The following is a 17973-nucleotide window of genomic DNA, read 5'->3' on the forward strand; positions in this document are numbered from 1 at the left end:
AAGAAAAGTAAACAAATTAAAAAGAGATTTCAATGCATGTAAACTAGTTTAAGGGCGACTAAGATGAGGAACAGAGCAGCATGTCTCTCATAAACACACCGACGCGCTGGATTAGTCAGCCAATGAGATGAGAGCGTAGGCGGTGCTCCGATAATCAGCCAATGAGAGCATGAAGCGTCAAAATTTCTGCATAACTTCCTGTTTCATTTCGATCGACAACTTTTCCCTTTTTTCTTACCGCTTACACTTGGTTTAGGGCCCATGACTACGGTAATTTTAACACAAATTAAAGTAAACACATTAAGAAGAGATTTCAATGCGTGCAAACTAGTTTAAGGGCAACTAAGATGAGGAAGGGAGCTCACACACAAACATGGAGGCACTGGATAAGTCAGCTGATGAGATAAGAGTGGAGGCGGTGCCCCGATCACCAGCCAGTGAGATGAGAGTGTAGGCGGTGCCCCGATAATCAGCCAATGAGAGCATGAAGTGTCAGAATTTGTGGATAACTTCCTGCTTCCTTTTGATCGACAACTTTTTCCTTTTTTCTTATCACTTACACTTGGTTTAGGGCCCATGACTACGGTAATTTTAACACAAAGAAAAGTAATGAAATTAAGAAGAGATTTCAATGCGTGCAAACCAGTTAAAGAGAGACTACGATGAGGAAGGGAGCTCACATACAAACATGGACACGCTGGATAAGTCAGCCAATGAGATAAGAGTGTAGGCGGTGCCCCGATAATCAGCTAATGAGAGCGTGAAGCCAGAAGGCGTCACCAAGTGTACTCTGTTAGTCTCTCTGTCGCTTGCACGGACTTGACGCTTTACGTTATATGGAATTCCTTACGTAATAAGATGTGAAAAATTTACATAAATTCTTTACGTACAGTGGAATTTACGTAAAAGGAGGTTTACGTTATGCGAGGTACTACTGTATATGCATTTTTTACACTATAATAGGCTGTAGTCAACCACGAAACAGCAGTCTTTTATTAATTACTTATTTTTTGAAAAAACATGATAGAGTGACTGAGCGATTTTTGAACCGCGATGGAGCGAAGGACCACTGTAATGTGTGTGAATGCTGCGATTTTGCTGTATCGCGTGCAAATAATAATGCAGTGTTGTTGGCATGGCAGCCAACCGGTCCACCTCACTCTCCCTGTCCCCCTTGCAGGCCAGGACAAGTTGGCGCCACTACCCTGGTTCTCCCCGCTGACAGCTGCCGTAGGAGAGATCTCATTAATTATTTGACTTTGTGTTTGACTTGTTTGTTACGTTCAATTCTATGCAAGAAAGTTGTGATTGGCAACCTCAATGTGTATTCATTGCCTCATTACAAAACAAATGCGGTGATGAACATAAAGAAGGGAGATGGGACGGAGTGAGGATGCAAGACACCTCAGATAAAACTACATCCTAATGTGTTGCATTTCCAGTTTCTTCTCTTTGCCATCTCTGGTAGCCCTTTGTGGTAGCATTGCAAAAAAGTTCCACTGCATGCACATTCACACACTGAGTATTTTGTTCCTTGTAAGCCCAGACGTCTTATTTCTTGGAGGAATTTACTAAACAAGCATTAATATAACACTCCCAACAGTGTCTGTGGTCGCTGATACCGTGGTCTCTGTTGTCTGTGCTGGCTTTATTGCAACAATAAAGCATTCATCCCCATAGGACTTGATAGCCTGCCTGCCTGTAAGCCACAGACCTTTTTTTTTTCTTCTTCCTTCCACTTTTCACTTTCAAGCACAACCTGAAAATGCGTAAATTCACAGTTGGGATTGAGGGGCAAAATGTAATCTAAGCGGCAATATGACCTCCCAGGCTTTCCTATAGTTGTTGTTGATGAAATGCGCGCGAGCGCTCAATATGACAACCGCTATAAAATGTCTCTTTGCTGCAGGTTCCTCTACAACCGCTCTGGCGAGTGGAGCGATGGCACCGTTCCAATCCTGGCCACGACCGCTGCTGGCTTCACCTACATAGCCTTTTTAATGGTATATTAGTGCCGCCCGCAAATATCCCTGTTCATCTTCTGCATACAATCTGTCCACCATTGCAGCCACATTCTGACATTTGTTGTTTATCCTGTCGCAGATTTTAGCACTTTGCCACATTGCACTTGGCCAACAGCTGAATTTGCATTGGCTTCACAAGGTAACGTGCTTACTGTTCAGCTTTCAATGTGTAGATTCTGGGAGAAATCCCGACAAATGATGTTCTTCATCACAGTGTATGTCTGTATGTGTCACTGGGTGGAAACGCTCATTCACGCATGACTGATCTCATCCTCAACTTACAATTTGCACCTTCGTGTCACAGGGAGGTCACCGAAAGCCTTGTTACATTGAATGTCATCAGCAAGCCAAATGCAGAGTACAAACACATTTTGGAGGGGGCAGGCATGAAAGGGTCACAAACCACTCTGGGTTACTTAATGATAGATGTGTGTCCATAGTGGTGGCTTGATTTATTCTCTCGCTGTCCTGTCCACTCAGATTGGAGTCACCGCGGCTCTGCTAACAACCGTTGTCGGGGTGATATCCATCAATCAAACCTGGCAGCACGAGTGGGACATCATCCCCATCTCCTTGCAGGTCAGCTGCATGAGACAAAATAAAGGAGGCAGCTTTGTTTCATGTATTTTTCTGTTTAATACAGTGGAGCCTCAATTCGCTGTTGGTATACTGTAAATTATTAATTTAACACATGCATCCGACAGCTTCATCTACCTCTGCATGCGCTTTAAAATGTGATTTAGCCTACTCAGCTGTTTGTCTGAAACTCATCTGTGTTACACTGTGTTACACTGCAATGAAAGCAGTAAATGTTGGCTGAGCCGTTTGTTCCTTATTGATATTACAACATTGGTTCTGTTGCTGCTGTTTTGTGCAAGATACAGTAATCCCTTATTTATTGAGGTTAATTGGATCCAGACCTGACCATGAATTTCCGCAAAGTAGGATTCCTTCGTTATAAATGGAATATTTTTACAGTTGGATCATAGAAAACCTGATTACCACCTTCTAAATACGTTTTTTTTTTTAACATTATCAGAGCCCTCAAGACATGAAATAACTCCCCTATAGTCACCTTTCCACTCATATTACTCAATATAGTATACATAATAAGAGAAAATAAGCCATTTCAAACAAAAATGAGTCTCATACTTGTGTGTTGTGTTGTGTTTTGTTTCACCAAACATTACAGTAACATTACTGACACCTAGTGACCAGTGTAGAATACTACATTTTATCACGTCTTTTAATGCATCTTCTGAATGCCTTATATTTGTATCTTAGTTCATTTAGCCATTTTTATGCTTGAATCAGCATTTTCAAGAACAGCATGATTCATTAATGAATATATTTTAGAAAAGCCGTGAGGGTGAAGCCACGGAATTTGAAGTGGTGAGGGATGACTATACAGTACTTGAATAATGAATGATGTTTTGGTCAAAGAGAGCTACTCTCTCATGAATTCAAACTCACCTAAGCACTATGGTCCACATTGTTTGAGTAACATTGTAAGTGGAACCATAGGATGGGGTATAGGAATGACTTTGCAGCTGTGTGTTAACTCCAAGTAGTTATTAGAATCCTGTAATTAGTCTCCCTGTACGACTACTGCAACAGCAGGAATGTGTATTGTGCAATCCCATTCAAACCGGAAATGCCTCCTCAAGTTATAGCCATTATCTCCCAGCAGTGTGGCCAAGTCTGTAATTCCACTAAAACATCTTAATCTCGTCTTGTGTTTCCTCATCCATTCTCTCCTCCTCGCATCAACGCAGGCCACAGGACCGTTCCTGCACGTCGGCGCTGTCGCCGCATTCACAGCTCTGTCCTGGATCGTGGCCGGACAGGTGGCCCGTGCAGAAAAAACGTGTAAGTCTCTTCTCATTTGATGTGACTGGCACACACACGGCAGGAGTGTGAAATGATTAGCAATGTGTCGACAGAGGCCAAGACCGGCACCCATCATGGAGGCGCAGATAGCAAGCATTCCTTTAGCCCCATGTCACACAGAATACATTAAGACTGGCCTAGAGGAGTCAGAGGCTTACTATCTCTTAGTGTGTATTCACATGATGCTTTTTCTGTATAATTGAATGTTTGCTCGTGATTTTTAAAAATTTCTTTAAAGAATGAATTGTGACATAAAATCAGTTGCAGCTACAAACAAAATGAATCATGAAATTTAGTAATTTCAAGATTCAAGATTCAAGAGAGTTTTATTGTCATGTGCATGGTAAAACAGCAGTTATACCATGCAATGAAAATCTTATTCTGTTCATTCTCCCACGAAAAGAAAGAAAACACAAGAAAGAATAAGAACATAAGAAACATAAACACAAGTCCTCACAAGTCACACCCATAATCCTTATAAGCATTGCTGGCCTGGGAATAATCGTCCTCATGTGAGCTGGCAATTAAGTAGGGATGCACCGATCCATGTTTTTACCAGATACCAGAGCTCTGTTTGCTTTAATATGCAACCATGCCAAAAGAATATCAACAAATGTAGCTAGAAGAATATCACATGCAGTGCCACACACACACACAGGCGCCCCAGCCTGACGGCTAAACAGGCAGTCAACAGGCAAAAAGAGGTGATTATGCAACTTTGCACGAATGCATTAACATTTGAGAGCACTTTTATGAGGAGTGTAGAGATGGTTACGCATTGTAGAGACATTTTAATGCATGCACACACACAGTTGAGTTCCAAATGTGAAAATTGTAAATAGTAAATTGTGTTTTATTTGTAAATAAATTGTTATTTTGATTTAAAACAACCTAATTGTGTTGTTTCTGTTGGTATGGTTATTTAGATATTTCAGCTGTCACAAAAGCAAAAAATATTTGTGTCAAAGTATCTTTACACAAAAAGCTGTTTTTCTCCCTTTTCTAGTCGGGAACTGATATTTTCCTGAAAGTTACCTATGTTCTACTGCTGATTACTAAAGAACAGTAAAAGGATATTATTTTGTCCTTTCCGTCAGGGTCTTTATAGTCGCCATAGACATTTATTTGCTGATGTAGTCCTGTATGTTTTTGCTGTTCTGTTCTTGCTGTCACAATTGTTGCTGCTGTTGTCCTTGTCTCTATCTTTTTTTTTTTTTTGTCCCCCTCTTATCCTCTTCTTCTCTGTCCCCTCCTGCTCCGGTCCGGTCGCTCCAAATTTGCTTAATAACAAGCATCTAAGTCAAATAAATTCTGTATAACAGGGGAAGTGTATGTCACACTTCTCCATGGCAGAGTAAATCTGTTGAGCACTTGAGGGCATTTAGATCTACAATTCAATCTGCCTTAAAGGCTGGACAGGACAGGGGTAAAAAAAAAAAAAAATAAAGAACGGTAAAAGGTAGAAACAATCTTTTTTTTTTTTCTGATGAAAGACGGGAGTCTATACTTTCTTTTGGTAGGGTCCATCTTTACATAGCCTTGAAAGATGAGTCAAAATTGTCTAAAATGGCCGGTACTGAAGAGGCTGTCTTTTGAAAAATGGCTTGGATTGAATGAGTTAACATTGCACTTAGCTTCCGATTGGCTACATGACTATTATTGTTGATTTGATATGAGGCTGTAATTAACTCCTCTCTACAGGCAAGTATAATAGACACCCAGACGTTTTGTGTTAAGAGTTTGTGATGTCCAACTGGCTTGTGAACATGTCAGGCGGAGGACGGCTGCAGTGCATGTGTGGAGCCAGCTGTACAGGCTGATACTTTAATTAATTAATTAATTAATTTGGCTATTTTTGCTGATATTCTTCTAGCAACGTTTGCGGACAACATTAAAGCACAGACATAGAGCTCTTGGATTGGAAATCTCCGCAGGTAGTGTCGGAAAATTACAATACGTGAATTAAAGCTGGTATCGGAACCCCATACCAACACTGTATTTAAGAAATAACATCTTCATTTGTGATTGATGAGATAGGAAGGTTTCTCCCTAATTGCACACTTTGCCTGTCTCCCATTACACACACACACACACACACACACACAGAGCTGACCTTGAAACAAATACATTGCTCACATTCACAGGTGCCATTGCTCACTTGCACCTTGGTGGCTGGAAAGATAAATATCCAAAAACAGCATATACAGGCAGGGGTCTAATGATTTGTTTTAATTTCGATTCGTATCACGATTTGTGGTTGCCAATACGATTCAAGGACGATATTGGTTCATTTAGAACGATATGATCCGAAACGATTCTGTAACTTTATATCTATTCAGTAACTTTTTGCAAAAAATTTATCCAGTGTGACTGTGAAATAAATACCTGGATACTGAACAGTGCAGGTGAAGTTTCTTAGGTTCCTGTTTTTTTTTTTGTTAGGGAATCTGGTATAAATTATTAATAATTCTGACATACTTGAGAAAAAATTATCAATGAATGCAAAAAATGAGTTTTAAATGCAATACAAAATCAGGATGAACAGAGCGTGGTATAGCTTGCTACGATGAACTATTTACTTTAAATAGTGCAATCTAAACCTGCACTTTGCACCCAAAGGTGAGGGACATTATGCAAATTCCTCAGCAAATGAATGTGGTATGGTATCTTCAATTAGGTGATGAAACTTTCCCACCTGTGTGGTACAATGGCTGCAGGGGCTTTTTTGTGCTGATAATCCTCCTGATCAGAGAAGCCATTTGAAAGAACAGTACAGCACAAATGACAGACGTTTTGCAGCGCACATACAGTATGTGTTTTGACCTGGACACGCCGCGCTGGATGATGACGTCACTAAGCGTCACTGCAGCTGGACTGTAAACTACCGTCTAGAAGTGTACAAAACATCCTAACTTTACATATTGTCCCCATAAATGTCACTTGAAAAGAGTTTCAAATAAGGACAGATTAGTTAAATTAAGTGAATCAACTCACCAAAAGAAGAAGCGAATCAACTGTATTTCACAGGTCCACTACAACTCCCTTGACCACCACGTACCCGGAACACGATGACGTCACAGGCACAGACTGAATGCCTTTATCGTCTTTATCGAGGCTTCAAAAAAAGTGCTAAAAAAACACACATCCATATAAAGCCTGCCATGCTTAAATCCAATGCTTTATTTCCTAGTAACGATGCAATCTATTGATTACCTTTTAAACAATGTTAGATCTATATATGTCCTTGGGAATGGAAACACAGATCGATGTAGTTGGATCATAGGAATATAAATTGATACATCGATGTTGTGGATGAATTGTTACACCCTATATACAAGTATAGAAAGTAGAGATGTCCCAATCCACATTTTTGGCATCCGATCCGTTTTTTTTAATATATATAATGAGCTTAATAATAAGCCACATTGTGCTGTGATTTAGAATATATGACTGATATATCTTGAGTGCAATAGTAATTTATTGACAGTTCCTAGTTTAAACAACCAGCAGTTAGAGCAGCACTTCCCGTACAAGCAGTGGCAGAGCCAGAAATTTTTCATTGGGGTGGCCAAGGTGAGACCATTACTCACATAGGGGTGGCAATAAGTTGATACCTGAAATGTCTAGCTGGCCAGTGGGGCAACCATTGGCCGCCACGTAGCTCCGCCACTACGTGCGAGCTCTCCCCACACCATGACACAGCAGTCCGGACACAGTGAGGGAGAACTACCGCTGTAGCTACAAAGCCGAATAGCTGACATCCAACGTGAAACTAACTTCACCACGGTACATCGCGGACATGTCTACAAGGTGGTGTTGCTTTTTCTTCTTCTTGCAAGTGACGGGAGTCCAGTGGCAACCACCTTTGAAGTGCATTACTGCACCTACCATGTTGGAGTGTGGCCCAGAGTTACGAACGTCATATGGCAACCGGATCGGCCCGATCTCATGGCGGAAGCCGATATTATCCGATCTTCAAAATACAGCTGATCGGCAGCCGATCCCGATACTGAAGATCAGATCGGGGTATCCATAATCAGGAGGGACATCAGTCAGATTTAAAATTGTTGAAAAATTGTATAATCTGTAACACAGCTAGGAGACTCAGTTAACAACTAGCAAGTCTAATCTGACATTGCAGTGCAAATGGCGGCCCCCTGAGGTCTGATATTTCTTGAACTATTGTAAAGCTAAAACATGTATAGTGATTTTAATATCACATTCATACTGAGGGTTCCAGTTAAATGTGTGCTGTTCCACAGCCTTCCAGGTGGTGGTCATGCTGCTGTATCTCTGCGTGTTACTGGGCCTCTACGTGGTGCCGCTGTACGTCACCTCCCCTTGCATTATGGACCCCAGTAACCTCAAGCCTCGCCCCGATGTTATTGGCCACCAGGGGGCCCCCATGGTGAGTCCCCAAGTGTGGGAAAACAACATGAACCTGTGTGACTTTCGCTTTTGTGTTATCAGCACGAGCCCTCATGCATCCAGTGTAGTTTGTCTATACTTCCCAAGGCTGTTGAGCCAAAGGAAAGATCTTGATTTTAGTTCTCTGTCAGATTTATGGCTTTCTGGTCAGTTGCTTTCCGCAATGCAGTGATCTATAGTCAATGAACTATAGTGTGTAAAATCGTACTCATTATGGATATGGTGAAATGCCGCGCTGAGAGTATGATGCCTGTCTAAACACAGTTAGTTTTATAGCTTTTTAAGTGATCTGAAGTTGGATTTATGGACTTGGCTCAATATCCCACTCTGTGTTATGCAACACTGATGGGAAAAGGGAGCCGACATGTTCACGCACACAAAAAAAAACAAACACACACACCCTGCTATTTGCGGTTATTTGTGTAACGCAATTGATCCTCACAGTGGAATCTAAAATAGGGAGAGTCTGTGCATGACTGTGAAAGTCCCAGAGAAAACACAACATCACATGACTGGCCTCCACAAGGTCACAGTATTGATCATAACATTTTCTTCCTGTTTTTCCTGCTCGCTTGACTCACGCAGTGTCCATAGGAACATGATTCTTTTCTTGCTTGAGATGTTTAACCTGCCGGATCCTATTGATCCTAACAAGAGTTAATTTGTAATCCATAAACTGCCGTTTTCCCACGTTTTTTAACTGTAAAACAAACGTACCATTACCGGTAGACAGAATAGTGGTCATATGAGACAAGAAGTGTAAATGTTTGTGTTTTTTTGGGGGGTGGGGGATTTCAGCTTGCTCCAGAGAACACGATGTGGTCCTTTCAGCGAGCGCTGCAAATGAATGTCACTGGGCTGGAGGTGGACGTAGCTGTCAGGTAGGCAAACCAGCAATCAATAGTGAGATTACCGTAAATGCTCCAATTCATGCGTCTGTTGAGTTTACCGACAAGTGCCATTGCACTCTTGGCATTCACAGCTGTGGCTGTAGGCAACCTCCTGATATACTGACACCTGTCGTACTGTTGTTTGCAACAAACAGAGCAGTTTACCCCTGACAGCATTGGTTCTGTTGCTGCTGTGTCATGCTATATGATTGTTAATAAATGACCATGTAGTCAAAGTTTAAAAAAACCTGTTATATATAATGAGTTTTGACATTTCCACAATATCAGCCTTTCTCCAGTTATCGCCTACCGTTTTGGTGAATAATCACCCCAGCTATAATGAGAGCATTTATGGTTTAAAAATGTAGCTTACCTGCAATAAAACTGTTCCCTTTTTTGTTTCTTAAAACAAGTGTCGACGGGGTTCCGTTCCTGATGCGCGACCCTACACTGCGCAGGACCACCGACGTAGAGAAGGTCTTTCCCGACAGGCAGATGGAAGACGCCTCGCTCTTCAACTGGACCGATCTGCAGCAGCTCAACGCGGGACAGTGGTTCCTCAAGGTGGGACAGCAGTGACGCACGTAATCATCCAAATAGTTCTTGGAAAATTAGTGTTTGGATTCTCACTAGGGCTGGGCGATATATTGATATTTTTAAAATATCAATATTTCTTTTAAGCATGATATCAAAAACCAGCATATTGTTCATACTGATATAGACTGGATATGATGCGGAGGTCTCATGTTTCAAAATGGCGCCGCCCGAGTGGCAGCTCGTTACAGCAGCTCCGTATTTTCCGCTGCGTTTTTAGTGTTAAATAGTGCTTTATTCGTATTATCTTGTTGTTTTTTGTCCCATGCCGACCCCTTAAGCAAGTGTGCAGCTATGGATGTTCATCTTGTTACGTTTGTAGCTTGCCTCTTGCTTGTTCCAGACTTACTCATTCATGGCTCCATTGTTTACACTAAGGAGCAGCTGTTAGCTTTGAACCACACACCCCTTCGCTACACCGAGCGGCCGGAGATCATATTTGGATTTGACTTTGTCTAAACTCACTTTGTGGAAAAAATGTCAGGATGTATGTCGGATATCGATATTCAACATAAATATATCGGGATATGACTTTTGGTCCATATCGTCCAGCCCTAATTCCCACTCTCACTCATTTTTTTTACATGTTTAAAATCCTGTTCACTCCTGTTTTCCAGGACGACCCCTTCTGGACGGTGCAGGCCCTGTCCTCCCATGAAAGGAACCTGATTAGCAACCAGAGTGTGTGCAGCCTGGAGCAGCTTCTGAAGCTGGCCTCCTACCATAACACCAGTGTGGTGTTCAGACTCAGGAGACCCCCTGTGGGACATCCCTGTTACGACAGCTGGATCAATGACACGCTGCAGGCCATGCAGCAATCCGGGGTTCCTCAAAGTCTGGTTGGTGTCAAATTGCTTTAGTAGTATACTAGCTAGATGACCTATATTGTAATTTTATTCCTGGTTCCTGTCATGTAGTCTCCAGTATTTATTAGGGCTGTTGAAAATAGTGCGTTAACAGCTGTAACAAATGTATTTCTAATTACATTAACATTTTTAGTGTAATTAACGGAAGACGGAAGCATATCGTCGTGTTCCCACAGAGTCTGCCGCTCTTTTATAACTTTATTCTGACCTGAACACATCAACAGCAGTGCAATTCCAACACCGTATATACCATATATCTCCAGCTTAAAAACACGTCTCTAGTCCTCCATGGAACGGCACTTCCTCATTATCACTAGAGTGCAGTGAGATGCATTCACTGACACTCCGAAAATCAGAACAACATCTTTGTATGTGTGTATGGGTGGTCTAAATAAACAAAGAAAAAAAACAATAAGTGGATATTCTTATCACTCACTAACGCAAGTCTTACTGCAGAAGTACAATTTGATGCACTTAAGTATGCTTAGAAATCCCAGAAAATACATCTACACTCATAATATGAGAATGCAACGCAAATTACTTGGTGTCTTTGAATGCAACTCTTTATGGCTCATAATAACACAGTTAAAAGTGTATCAAATGTTGTGCTACTATTAAAGAGATTAGTGTTAGGCAAATACATTTTTTTTTAGCTTGAGTTAAATTTTCACCTCATTTGGAGCTGTTAATACATACACACACACACATATATATATATATATATATATATATATATATATATATATATATATATATATATATTTGTGTCCTGTCATTTATCTTTTTGTTAAAATGCAGTAAAAATGGCCATATTTAACACAATAGTTGCAAATGGTGAATCACGAGTAATTAATCTGAAAACTGTGATTAATTTGATTAAAATTTGTAATCATTTGACAGCCCTAGTATTTACCTGTTCTGTGTGTTTCTAGGTGATGTGGACTCCTGATGAAGACAGGGCTCAGGTGGGACAGCTTGCACCCGGTCTGGTCCAGACGTCAGTGGAAAAACAAAGTCCTCAAAGCCTCCAAGAGGCGGGCATCAGCAGGCTGCTGCTCAGATACAACCAGGCTAGCGCTCAGGAAATCAGGTCGGAATCTGCACACACACACACACACACACGCACACACACGCACACGCCAACACACTGGATTTACACTATATTACCATAAAAATGTCTTCCAGGGACTTTTCACAGAGAAACATCAGCCTCACCCTCTACACTGTCAACGAGCCCTGGCTGTACTCTGTGCTGTGGTGCAGCGGCGTGTCATCTGTGTCGTCGGAGGCACCCCATGTCCTCAAGAAGGTGCCTTACCCCACCTGGTTATTGGTAAGGACACACTACCTTCAGCAAGTTTTCTACTTTTATCAACAGATGGCAAGTGTTAGCATACACAAGCATACACAATCGCGGCATGTCCAGTGAATGTCTTGCAACCAGCATTTGTAACTCCCATGATGCACTGCAACTGCATCTGCTACAATATTGAGTGTAAGTCTCTGTGTGTACCCTTTAAATGAGCTGTCAGACACAAGCAGTTTCCTTTTCTTTGCGTGCCTGCGTTCCCCTTTTTAGTCCCAGCACAATAATGCAAGATGTCACCATAGCTTATTAACCAGTCTGTCTCCTGAATCCTTCTGCACCTTCACTGAGTCTGTTTTTATTATTTGACCTGTACGGCACACCGTGTTTGTCGCCATATGGGAGGCCTGCACGGGGGGGAACTCCCCGTGTGTTTGGGCTGCTGCGGCATCTGGCAAAGTCAAGCATGCCAGCAGATGTTGTCGAGTGACTGTATAATGAATTATAGTGCATTAAAAAAAAAAACAGATTAATTCCCCATTTTGCAAGAGTCGAGTCAAATGTTAAAACCTTTTGCATGGTGCATTGCAGAGTTCTTGTGACCTGCAGTGCCACCTTGTGGTGAATGTTTTTTTTCTCTTCCAGAGAGCAGACGAATACTGCTTGATGTGGGTGTGTGCAGACCTCATCTCCTTTGTGGTGGTTGTAGGAATATTCATATTACAGAAGTAAGCTCACCTTTTTGGGGGGTTGTTTTGCTCTGTTTCACATACTTTGCTTCTCTCCTTTAAGCTCTGTACACTCTGTCTCACACACATTGCTGATTACTGCTTATTAACTCCTTTTCAGTGCCACTAATGAACCATAACATAACATTTCTATAGGATACAGTACATTTATAGTTGTTGGTCCGCCACAATGATTCTTTTGCATTTTATATGTTAATACCAGTGCTGGACATCTCACTGTGAACCAGCAAATAGTATCTCCTATACTATCTCAATAGAAGAAACGCTTGATGAACCTGTCATTATCCAGCTACAATTACTATACAATACAGAGTTCCGTCGTTTATCGTAGGGATAGGTTCCCAAAATAGCCCGCAATAAGTAATACATGCGAAGTAGCCAACTTAATATGTTTACAATGAGTATATGTTTTAAGGCTATAAAACCCCTCACTATACACTTTATACACTTTTTTCAGAGAGGCATTAACATTTTCTCACTTTTCTCTCTTGTTTAAACACTCATAAAGTTCAAATTTTGTTTGAATTTTAACGGTCAACCTACTAGGTTGGACACAAGAAATTATGAAGCGCCATTCGACTAGCGTTTTTGAATCATTTTTAACACATGTTGCTCCTGTTGTCGCATGTTCCAGTTAGCTAGTTTGCTAGCGACCATTGGCCACAACTGGAAATGGCACGAAGGAGACTGACTGTAGACCATTGTCAATCTATCAGGACGCAGGACACAATGGGCGGGTTCTCTAATTTTATTGTAGTGTATGTGTGTTGCTATTATCACAAAACAGCATAGATTGTTCCTGAGCAAAAACCCCCTCCTGTAGGATCTCATCACATGACAGATAATTCAATTTATTGAAGCATTCCTGCGTGCCTCCTCGGTTGCCTCTGTCGCTTTCTAAAACTGACCTCTCTTGTCTCCCGCCTTCTTTTTTGTACTTTTCTTTGTCCTTTCTCTCTCTTTCTCCCTCTTCTGCCTGCCTGACTGCATGCTGCTGCACTCTGACATCTTCTCTCAGCTATCACATGATCAGGTAACACTCCTCTCCTTTAACCTCTTCTCATGTATAACTCATCCTTCTTTCAACCACCAGTTTCTAAGCCGCTGTCTTCTTATGACTGTCTGTCTATTCACTGTGTATGTTTTTCCATTGATGTTACTTTGAAGCCCTCTTTTTACCCACACGGCACTTTAAAAAAAAAAAAAAAAAGAGTACTAAATGTCTCAAATGAAGTATGGCTGCATTGTCTAATAAGGGAAGTGGCTGGTACGTGTCTTATTGACGCTGATGGACGTGCTGCTGCTGTTGCACTTCTCTTAATTACGTCTAAATCAAGGCAGGCTCTCTCATGAACACACACTACATTACATGGCTTTAGCATAGATACAGTGCAATGTCCATTGTCACATAAAGGTCTACATTAGGGGTGTCTAATGTACGGCCTGGGGGCTATTTGTGCTCCACAGATACAGTGGTGTGAAAAAGTGTTTAGCCCCTTCCTGATTTCTTTTTTTTTTTTTTTTGCATGTTTGTCACACCTAAAATGTTTCAGATCATCTAACAAATGCAAATATTAGTCAATGACAACACAACTGAACACCAGTTTTTAAATTAAACTTTTTTATCATTAAGAGAGAAAAAAAGCCAACGCTACATGGCCCTGTGTGAAAGAGTGATTGCCCCCTAAACCTAATAACTGGTTGGGCCACCCTTAGCAGCAACAACTGCAATCAAGCATTTGTGAGGAATTTTGGCCCACTCATCTTTGCAGAATTGTTGTCATTCAGCCACATTGGAGGGTTTTCCAGCATGAAGCGCCTTTTTAAGGTCATGCCACAGCATCTCAATAGGATTCAGGTCAGGACTTGGACTAGGCCACTCAGAGGTCTTCAGCCATTCAGAGGTGGACTTGCTGGTGTGTTTAGGATCATTGTCCTGCTGCAGAACCCAAGTTGGTTTCAGCTTGAGGTCACCAACAGATGGCCGGACATTCTCCTTCAGCAGAATTCGTGCTTCCATTTATCACAGCAAGTCTTCCTGGTCCTGAAGCAGCAAAACAGCCCCAGACCATCACACTACCACCACCATATTTTACTGTTGGTATAATGTTGGTTTTTGGAAATGCTGTGTTACTTGTGTGTGTTACGCCAGATGTAATGGGACACACACCTTCCAAAAAGTTCAACTTTTATCCCGTCAGACCACAGAGTATTTCCCCAAAGGTCTTGGGGATCATCAAGATGTTTTCTGGTAAAATTGAGATGAGCCTTAATGTTCTTTTTGTTCAGCAGTGGTTTTGGTTTTGGAGTTCTGCCATGCAGGCCGTTTGTGCCCAGTGTCTTTCTTATCGTGGAGTCATGAACACTGACCTTAACTGAGGCAAGTGAGGCCTGCAGTTCTTTGAATGTTGTTGTGGGGTCTTTTGTGACCTCTCGGATGAGTCGTCGCTGCACTCTTGGGATCATTTTGGTTGGCTGTCCACTTCTGGGAAGGTTCACCACTGTTCCATGTTTTGTCCATTTGGAGATAATGACTCTTACCGTGTTTTGCTGGAGTCCCAAAGCTTTTTTTTCATTCATAAACTGCATTTTGTGTTCAGTTGTGTTGTCATTGACTATTTACTTTATGATCTGAAACATTTAAGTGTGACAAACAAAAAATAAGAAATCGAGAAGGGGGTACTTTTTCACACCACTGTATGTGTTCATGTCTCACATAAGGATTGTGGACAATTGGCAAAATTCCCCCCCAAAAAAGTGCATGTTACAGTATAGCCCAGCCTCAGACAGTCTTGGATAACGTTTGATTGATTTTAGCGTGTTTCATGAATTCAAATGCAAAGAATATCAAAGTGGCCTACAAAGCATTCAATTTTATTGAAAGTGTTTGTCCAACCCCGGTTTAGCGAGTGAAAGCAAAGGCAGCAGCAGTTATTGATGACGTTACTTCCTGAGCTGACATTCCCTCCACCCCTCCCTGCAGGTATCGAACCAGCGGCATGCGCAGCTACAACCCTGAGCAGATCATGCTGAGCGCTGCAGTCGGGAGGTCCAGCCGGGACCTCAACGTCATGAAGGAGAAGCTCATCTTCTCTGGTGAGGGTGGTGAAGGATGGTCAACTCATCCCAGCATGCCGTCTGTCTTGAGTGTCTGTCAACATTCCTCCACCTCTTCTTGCCCTCTCATCCCTGTCAAAAGGTCAATCCCAGTAGCCGCCTCCGCCTGCCCCCCCACTGCCATCTCTCCGTGTGTGTCCATCGTCTGCGCCGTCGGCGGCCTCTCCCTAGTTCATTCCATGCTTCCACTTTGCCCCACGTCCCACCCCAAGCTTCATCCATCCCTCCCTCCATGCTACCCACACCCTACCCTCCCCACAGCGTCATGCTTAGTCAAGCTTATAAGGGGGCCCCAGTCTGCCTTGCACTGGGCGGGGTCAGAGGTAAGTTTCAACAGTCATGTCCATGTCCCAGTGCATAACTTCTTTTTACACTTGTATGACTTTTACCAACGTTCACTAGAGAAGCACTCGGGGAGCGCAGACCTCCGCCATATTGTGATTCAGACCTAAATAATAACCCCACATTGGTTGGATCTGTCTTTGACATTTTGTACAACCTGTTGGAAACTTGTCCTGCATTTTTAAGTCCTCTGACCATTTTTTGCGGCGTTACATGCGCAAATGCCGAAAATGGGTCCATCTCGCAATGTTAAAAAATCCTTGAAAAAAATTCCTGGATCCGAATCACCCCCGAAATTTGATCAGTTCTTCCATTTGCAATAATTCCTGAAAATGTCATCCAAATTTATTCAGAACGGCTAAAACATAATCTCTGCCTGCACCCGGCGGAGGTAAAAAGGGAGACGTGTGAGGCACAACTCAGGAAACATAAGGCCTGTGTCAGAATTTCAAAGCCGCGTCGGTTGGCCACTTGACGGCAGTATTGGCTTACCTTTCCTCCTCCTCCTCCTCTTCTCCCTCTGCAACCAAATGCATGCTCATTCTGTGATTGATTGATGAAAGGCTTTTTACCCCAACCCCCCCCACCGGTAGGCAAGGTGGTGTCATGATTCATTGCCTGTTTACTTTCGCTTTCAAAGTGCATACAAATGAGATTGTGCAATTGCAATTGCCCCTATGGCCCATAGCGAGAACCGCCACTGTTTTGGCATAAAATGACCTTCTACGCAGTTTCCGTCTTCAAGTATAACATGACGACTTTGTGTTCTTTGGCTCCCTCTAGAGGTGGGCAATGGAAGTGTCGGCAGCGATGAGCCCTACACGGACAACAGCAACGAGTATGACTACTACACTAACCACCGTGTGAGCCAATGATGGCCACTCTCAGCCGCAAGATGAGGAAACAAGCGTGTACATTTTGTAAATACTGTCGCTCCTTCCTGGACAAGCTATATACTGTATTTCACTTTGGACTCAGCACTTTTTATCCACGGCTATTTGAGGGATTGATTTAGGAGTGTCCAGAGTCTTCATTTAAAGCTAATTCTCCAAAGCGGCTCTTTCCATTTGAAGCACTGATGCCTTTTATTTATGTCTAAAATATGCTTACATTGATTGCCACGATAGTCACATTGCAAGTGTGCAACAAGAGTGCAAATGCTGTCTTGAGACGTCCTGCTGGTGCATGTAACAGTTATGATCATATCAAATGTGTGTGAGCTGTTCAGTCAGGAAAGTGTGTTGTTTAAATTGAAACCACTCAAATATGTATCCTCATTGGGTGTGTACTTTATAGCCTGCGTGCAGTATTGTACATGTTGTCATTGCTACTACTTGCTAGCAGTTAAGTCTGCTAGGGTTTATTTTATTGTTTACAAACTTAAAATGCATTTTCCTGTTGGTTGCTGCTGTCAAATGAATAAAAGTGTAAGCTAACTAAAAGGGACACTCGGCACTTGTTTTTTTTTTGTCTTTGAAATCTCTGAAGTCAATGAAACAACTTCTAGGACAAGAGTTGGGCAAACTGCGTCCCGTGGGCCACATTTGGCCCACCGGGCATTTCCAAATTTCATTTTTTTTTTAAACTTTTAAGATTGAAAGTGTAGCCGGTAACGTGACTTGCAGTTCTATTTTGGCACGCCAGAGTCGCCAAAATAGTCAGATGCAATCTGTAGCTTGTACAGAAAAGCCATCCAAACACGTCAACACACACGACGCACAAAGTAACCTACTTACTGGACCATGTGGGCATACAAATATCGATGCG

The 17973-nt window shown here is 42.1% G+C and overlaps 1 protein-coding gene across 12 annotated transcripts in view; it reads left to right on the forward strand.

The window, feature by feature from the left end:
• The window catches only part of gdpd5b (glycerophosphodiester phosphodiesterase domain containing 5b), a 59150-nt gene extending 41498 nt beyond the window's left edge, over window positions 1–17652 (forward strand). For 7 of the 12 annotated variants that reach the window (XM_054793624.1, XM_054793620.1, XM_054793622.1 and 4 more), the window contains 14 exons: window positions 1910–2003; window positions 2104–2163; window positions 2505–2603; window positions 3800–3893; window positions 8177–8322; window positions 9141–9223; window positions 9646–9796; window positions 10444–10665; window positions 11625–11782; window positions 11878–12025; window positions 12644–12726; window positions 13766–13780; window positions 15731–15843; window positions 16990–17652. In XM_054793624.1, coding sequence (XP_054649599.1) covers window positions 1910–2003; window positions 2104–2163; window positions 2505–2603; window positions 3800–3893; window positions 8177–8322; window positions 9141–9223; window positions 9646–9796; window positions 10444–10665; window positions 11625–11782; window positions 11878–12025; window positions 12644–12726; window positions 13766–13780; window positions 15731–15843; window positions 16990–17081 — 1558 coding nt within the window. In that variant the 3' untranslated portion in view covers window positions 17082–17652. Of the gene's footprint in view, window positions 1–1180; window positions 1231–1273; window positions 1702–1909; window positions 2004–2103; window positions 2164–2504; window positions 2604–3799; window positions 3894–8176; window positions 8323–9140; window positions 9224–9645; window positions 9797–10443; window positions 10666–11624; window positions 11783–11877; window positions 12026–12643; window positions 12727–13765; window positions 13781–15730; window positions 15844–15946; window positions 16188–16989 lie in introns of those variants that run through there. The other 5 variants (XR_008573102.1, XM_054793628.1, XM_054793629.1 and 2 more) reach the window with 5 other exon arrangements.
• The last annotated feature ends 321 nt before the right edge of the window (window positions 17653–17973 follow it).

The sequence above is a fragment of the Dunckerocampus dactyliophorus genome, chromosome 12 (assembly GCF_027744805.1).
Source record: "Dunckerocampus dactyliophorus isolate RoL2022-P2 chromosome 12, RoL_Ddac_1.1, whole genome shotgun sequence".
Classification (NCBI taxonomy): domain Eukaryota; kingdom Metazoa; phylum Chordata; class Actinopteri; order Syngnathiformes; family Syngnathidae; genus Dunckerocampus; species Dunckerocampus dactyliophorus.